The sequence below is a fragment of the Glossina fuscipes genome, unplaced genomic scaffold, assembly GCF_014805625.2.
Source record: "Glossina fuscipes isolate IAEA_lab_2018 unplaced genomic scaffold, Yale_Gfus_2 0, whole genome shotgun sequence".
Lineage (NCBI taxonomy): Eukaryota > Metazoa > Arthropoda > Insecta > Diptera > Glossinidae > Glossina > Glossina fuscipes.
In genome coordinates this window covers 43215523-43222129 of record NW_023998414.1, presented here as the reverse complement: position 1 = coordinate 43222129, position 6607 = coordinate 43215523, and the positions used below count along the sequence as shown (strand labels likewise).

Here is a 6607-nt window from a genome sequence, read left to right as displayed (position 1 = left end):
AGTAGTAGTAGTAGTAGTAGTAGTAGTAGTAGTAGTAGTAGTAGTAGCAGTAGTAGTTGTAGTTGTAGTAGTAGTAGCAGTGGTGGTTGGTGGCGGTGGTGGTGATGATGATGGTGGTGGTGGTGGTGGTGGTTGTTCAGGTAGTATTAGTGGTTATTGTATTGGTGGTAGTAGTGATGAAAATATTGATGATGATATGTTTATAAGACAATTTCATTTTTACATAATTTATACACAAAAAGTAAATTAGAAAATTAATAGCAAAACAAAAAAAAAAAAAAATAATAAAAATATCTTTTACATAAACATGACAAATTGAATATATATAATCTATATAAAAAAAATAAAAAAAATTATTAACTTAATAAATCTAAGCGGACAGGAAACGATCGCTTGATATATAAAAAAGAAAAAAATAAATCAACGACAAACACATAAGAATTTGATTTATTATTGCTTGGAGAAGGGAGATTTTTTAAATACATACAAGGGCTGGCTGATATGTATATATGAAAACGAGCGAAACTTTTTTTGAAAACATTGATCAAAGAATAGATAGATAAGTCGATAGATAGATAGATAGATAGATAGATGGATAGATAGATAGATAGATAGATAAAAATTATATGCACAGATATAAAGGAAATAAAAGTAATTACAATCAGTGGTAATTAAATAAAAATCTATAAAACGCGCAAATTAGCTCTTTTATGAGTTGCATATGTATTATCATTATAACTTTATATACGAGTGAATATACTTGTATACGTTATTTGAACACACATATGTACATATTTAGTTGCAACATGTAGATTTACTTTTATATGGATAAATGATCGTGTTATGTACGTATACGTAAGTGCGTATGTATACATATATATATATATGTGTGTGTGTGTTCCATTTATATATATGATCTATTTATAAAAAGTAACTTATGGTATATGCATTGAAAACTTTGTTTAAGGGAATAGATGATGACAATAATGATTTCTCTTTGTTTTTTTTTTTTTTTTTTTTTTTTGTTGAAATATTGGGCTACAGACAACGCCTCAACGAGTGAAATTAATGAATGTGTTTGCGCTATTTATTAAAAAATTGATGCATGTAGATGAGAGTGCCATTAATTTCTGGTCGGTTTTTATATGTATCTTTAATATGTTCTCAATTGATGTCTTTGCTGATATATTCCAGCAAACTGGTTCTTACCTTATGAGAACTACGTGATCCCCTGCGTATATTAAACGGTGAACCAGGTAAGGATAAGGAAGTCTAAGTGTTTTGTTTTTACGATATTACCAAACAAATGTATTTATTATTATTATTATTATTATTATTATTATTGTTTTGTACCAAAAACAACATAAATTGTTTATATATATATTTTTTATTTTGTGATATAGAGAAGAAGAAAAGAAAAAGAAAAAATCGTAAATTAAAATAAAATATATTTTAAGAACTCTAAGTCGCTAAATATTCTATAGAGAAAACGGTGTAGTGGTATAGATTAGCGGTAGTGGTAGTGATATGGACAGTGGTAGAGTTTTGTATGTATTTTATAAAACATATATATATATATATATATATATATATATACATTCTGTATTCGTATCGTTTTATGTCGTCGTGTTGCATTTTTTTTTCAATATGTGCTTAAGAAAAAAAAAAAAAATAATAATAATATCATTGTGTACTTGAATGGCTTAGTTATTAAATTCAAAATAATTATGAAATTAATTTAATTTAATTTAAACTTGATGTAACTAATCACCAAATATATAAACTACGAGAAATATTTTTTAATGTACGACTTGGAAGAAAAAAAAAAACAACTGTTGTGTCTTCAAACTACGGGATCAGGCTTAGCCGGAAAATTCAATTCTGGTTTAAAATAGAAAACCAAAAAAATTAAACCTTACCTACGTGAACTGGTTAAACAGATTCTACATTCAAACTCTACTAGAAACTTTACAAAAATCAAAATTCAATAAAAAGAAAGAAAAAAAAAAAAAAAAACAAAAAAAATAAAAAAAAAAACAAACAATTAAAAAAATATAAAAATGTAGAGTTAAGAAGAAAAATAATTAATTAAAAAGTACACTTTCCATAGTCTTTATTAAAATTTACTTCAGTGTTCAGCTGTATGTTAGTTTTCATTGATATTGTGGTTGTTTTTTTTTTTTTTTTTGTGTTTTTTATTATTATTATTATTATTATTATTATTATTATTATTATTTTCATTAGTTTGTAGCTGTCGTTTCAAAGCCAATTAGTGTTGGTTTCTTTTTTCTAAAAGAAATTTTTACAAATCATTTTTACTTAAATAGGAAACCTACCTTTTTCTCGTAACGTTGGAGCTAAAATTGATTCAACATTTTTAAAAATATCTTAAAAATGGTATATAAAAGGTGTATTAAAAAAAAAAATTGCTTTAATTTTTCTTTCTTTTTTTGTTTTTTAATTGAATCAATTTTTATTCAACTCTTATCCTTTTCATAGGTGGGGACCATTAAATCGATTAATAATTGTTTAAGAAAATTTTCAAAGCCAATTTTTTTTATGGTATAATTTTTTTATTTTTTTTTTTAAATGTATATATAAAACAGGCATTCTTATATAAAAAGGCAAGACACGCTCATGAGATATAATCAAACTAAAGAATAGAATTTGATTTTGAATTTGATTTTCAGTATTAAGAAAATAAATACAAAGAGTTTTTGAGATTTTTGATCTGATTTCGCTTTATATAGTTGTGTGTGTGTGTGTGTGTGTGTGTGTGTGTATTTGTGTGGATCTAGCTTTGCAGCTAACGCAGCCTTTAACTTTTGAGTGAATATAAGCTGACGATAATATGTACATGTAAAATACCAACTTCATTATAAGTAAGTGTCGAATGTTTTCTCAATATGCTTTAGCCTAGGCTGCCGCGTGCTGCGTGCTAGGTAAGACAGTGTTTTAAATCTTACGAAAAATTGTTAACAAACAAACAAACGAACCAAAATTAATACTTTTTTTTACTCTATTTTCGATAAAAAAAAATTGTTGTAAATTTCTTCAAAATTTTAACGAATGAAAGTAGAAGCAGAAAGAGTAAACTAAATAACGAAAGCTCTCCTTCTAGAACAAACAAAAAACGAAAACCAAAAATTTTATTAATATTTTTTTTTTTTTTTTTTTTGTTGAAAGTAGTATTAAAAATCATGTACAGTTTTTTTTTTTTTTTTTGAAAATAAATCAAAAAAAAAAAGAAAAGTTAAAATCAAAATACTAATTGAGAGAATAATATAGAAATTAATTCGCTAGAGGAGTAGTAACAGTAGGAGTAGTAGCACTAATAGTAGTACTAGTATTACGAAACAAACATACATAACTGCAAGCTGGCAAAGCATTAAAATAGTTTGACAAAATCACGTGAACAGAAAATAAGTATTTTATCGACAAGCTCCAAATAAACGTTAATTTTACTAGGCATGCAGTAGCATGCGAAACAGAAAAATTAATTATTATTAATTCTTATTTTTTAAACATTAATGAAAGTCTAGCGAAAATACAAAGAAAAAAAAAGAAAAAAAAATAGGAAACAAAAGCTCACTAAAAAGGAAAACCAATTACGTAGAAGTCAGTGAGTAAGGTAACAAATGAAATTTCATGAGAAATTATTGAACTCTTCTCAGGTTGTAATGATCAGACAGCGTGTAATAAATTGTGAAATCAGTGTATTTATTTGGAAGGTCAGATCAGATCGGACGATATCGGTAAATTGTGTTAATAGTTTCATTCATTCATTCATTCAGTCGTCATATATTTATTAAGTATAATGATAAATATTTCCGTAAATTTTTCTAAACCGTAGAGGGTAGAAAGTGTTGTAAAAGTGCTGTAAACATTACAACAATTGTGTGACTTCTGTGAGAATGTATTCTAATTTTGAATTTTTTTTTTTCTGAATCTATGCGTCAAAGATTATAATAATTTTCCTTTCAAAAAAAAAGAGGAAAAAATAAAAAATCAATCAGTCGAAATGAAAACGAACATAACCGCGATTCATTTGCTTTGAAATTTCAATTAATTCTCCAAAACAGGAAAACAACGACAACAACAATAACAAAAACAAATAAAAAAAAATAATGAAATAAGAAAATAAAATGAAAAATTACAGAGAAAAGACGAACGTAATGAAAACTGTTCTGAAAGCACATTAGCCAGCTGCGTTATACTTACCGTGCTTACTTTACGAACTTTAGTAGCGGGTGCTGTGGTAGGTGCTGGTTGTCTTTGTATAACGCTCACCGACTCCGACTCCACTTCGACGCTGCGTATGGACATCTTCTCCTTATTGTTGTCATCGTTACCCTTCTCGCCGCCTACAAAAAGTTCATAGCTAATACACGAATAGGTGGGACTCTTAGCCATCTCTGGATGCAAAGCGGCTTCAGCGGCATCAGCTTCGTCTTGCGCTGCTTGGGCGGCAGCGTTAGCACGCTCCTCCAGTTTGGCTGCTTTCGCTGCAGCCGCTTCTTCTGCCTCCTATAATTAAATATTTAGAAATTTATGGAAAAGTCCCGGTGGGATTTGATTAGTAATCATCATCTATCATCTGTCAATCGTACATCACGTTCACACTAAAAATAACATGAATATAACAACTTCCAAAGCGAAACGAGCTTATCATACGCTTGAAATCATATTTAAAGCCAACAAACAAATTATAGACTTAAGACACATACAGAGCGAGAGTGAGAGAGAGAGAGAGAGAAAGAGAGAGAGAGAGAGAGAGAGACAGAGAGACGGCGGGCATTGACTTGCTCTCTCAAATCTCATACAAATCCATTCCATGTTTTTTTTTTACGTTTCTTCTCTCCCAAAAAAATATTGTTTACTTTAAAATTAACATTAAAAAAGAAAAAAATGTAATTAAATTCGTTGCAATAGCTTAAAAAAAAAAAAATAGAGAAACTTAAAAAATTATATCGAATTATCCAAAATACTGTAAAAGATATTTTCTTTCATCTTTGCTAAAAAGTTTTATTTTTTTTTTTCTCTCGTAGCAGTAAAGAACGTTATAAAATTAGAACAAAATTAGAAAATTACACTCTTTATGAAAATTCAGACAAATTAAATTTGAACATTAAACGCACATAGTTGCAATTAAAACTGTTTTTTTTTTGAAATTTTTTTTTTTTTTTCTTTTTTGAAATTTTGTTAAATTTTGCATAACTCAATTAATTAATTAGATTCGAAACATTTTCAATTTGAATTTCGTTACGGGTACGGTGATCAGGCGGTATCCAGACACCGCTGACTCCGTTTCGGGAAAGTGAAATTGAAATTGAAAATATTTGCGAGGCGAGGCGCGCGCCTTTATGTAGAATGTAAACAATAGACTTACTCGTATCGCTTCCTCTTCGGCAGCCTCCTCTTCTTCGGCCTTCTTTTGCAATTCGTCATATGACATGGCAACAATGGCCAAAATCAAATTCACAAGATAGAATGAACCTAGGAAGATGATGACTATAAAGAACAGCATATGCCATGGGCCAGCTGCTCGTAACACCAATTGATACAAATCCTCCCAAAAGTCCTGCGTCATTAGACGAAAGGCTGACAAGAAAGCCCAACCAAATGAATCAAAACTGGTATAGCCGTAATTAGGATTCGGCCCGAAACCCTGAAGGCACACATAATCGTCATCGCATTGCCTAAACGGAAGATATAAGATAATAAATTTATAGATTTCACATCCACCATATATCCATCGATAACGTATCCTCTTTGTATTTCTTTTTTTTTTTTTTTAATTTTTGTAAAGTTTTTGTTTTTAATTATTACCCAGCTCCCGAGATATTGCCGCAAAGTGGAAATGTTAATCCGCCATCTTCTGAATACCAATTCGATTTATTTTTATTATGAAAATCCCAATTTTCGTCGGTGAGATTACCCCAACTGCCATCTAATGGGAATTTTTTAATGCATTTTTGCGTCAAAACACCCATATAGATCTGCAATCCCATTAATGCGAACACTGATAACGAGAACATGGTCAAGATTATCACATCGCGTAAATTTTTCACCGACTCTATTACAGCACCGACAATCGTCTTCAAACCTTTGATTTAAGTATTAAAAATGATAAAAGTAAAAAAAATATAAAAAAAAAAAGACAAAATATTTTTTTGTTTTTTAAATGTAAACAATGACGTAGTAAAGAATTTCTTCTCAAGAAAATGTTTTAATTTTGAGGATCGCATGAGAAACCTATAGCTTACCTGGAACAATGGCTACGGTTTTAAGAGCTCGCAATACCCTAAATGTTCTCAGTGCTGCGAGATTACCTAAATCTATACCCATGGTCACATAACTGTATTCACAAACACAAACGCACATGTATATGCATATATCACGGGTGGGTCATTTTTTTTTTTTTTGATTTGGTTTGTGTGTGTGGGTGTTTTTGGCCATTCCATTAAAAGAAAATAGGGAAAAATTATAAATATTATCAATTAATTTGCAATATACAATAAACATTGATAAATGAGAGAGCGAGAAACAGAGAGAGAGAGAGAGAGAGAGAGAGAGAGAGAGAGAGAGAGAGAGAGAGAGAGAGAGA

At 29.3% G+C, this 6607-nt stretch overlaps 1 protein-coding gene across 27 annotated transcripts in view; it reads right to left on the bottom strand.

The window, feature by feature from the left end:
• LOC119631415 (sodium channel protein para) overlaps positions 1–6607 on the bottom strand; it is a 58863-nt gene that overhangs the window by 33519 nt on the left and 18737 nt on the right. For all 27 annotated transcript variants that reach the window (XM_038023620.1, XM_038023611.1, XM_038023750.1 and 24 more), the window contains 5 exons: positions 6267–6358; positions 5830–6106; positions 5390–5699; positions 4222–4527; positions 1210–1272 (listed from right to left, as the gene is read on the bottom strand). In XM_038023620.1, the coding sequence (XP_037879548.1) occupies positions 1210–1272; positions 4222–4527; positions 5390–5699; positions 5830–6106; positions 6267–6358 (1048 nt within the window). The remainder of the gene's footprint in view (positions 1–1209; positions 1273–4221; positions 4528–5389; positions 5700–5829; positions 6107–6266; positions 6359–6607) is intronic.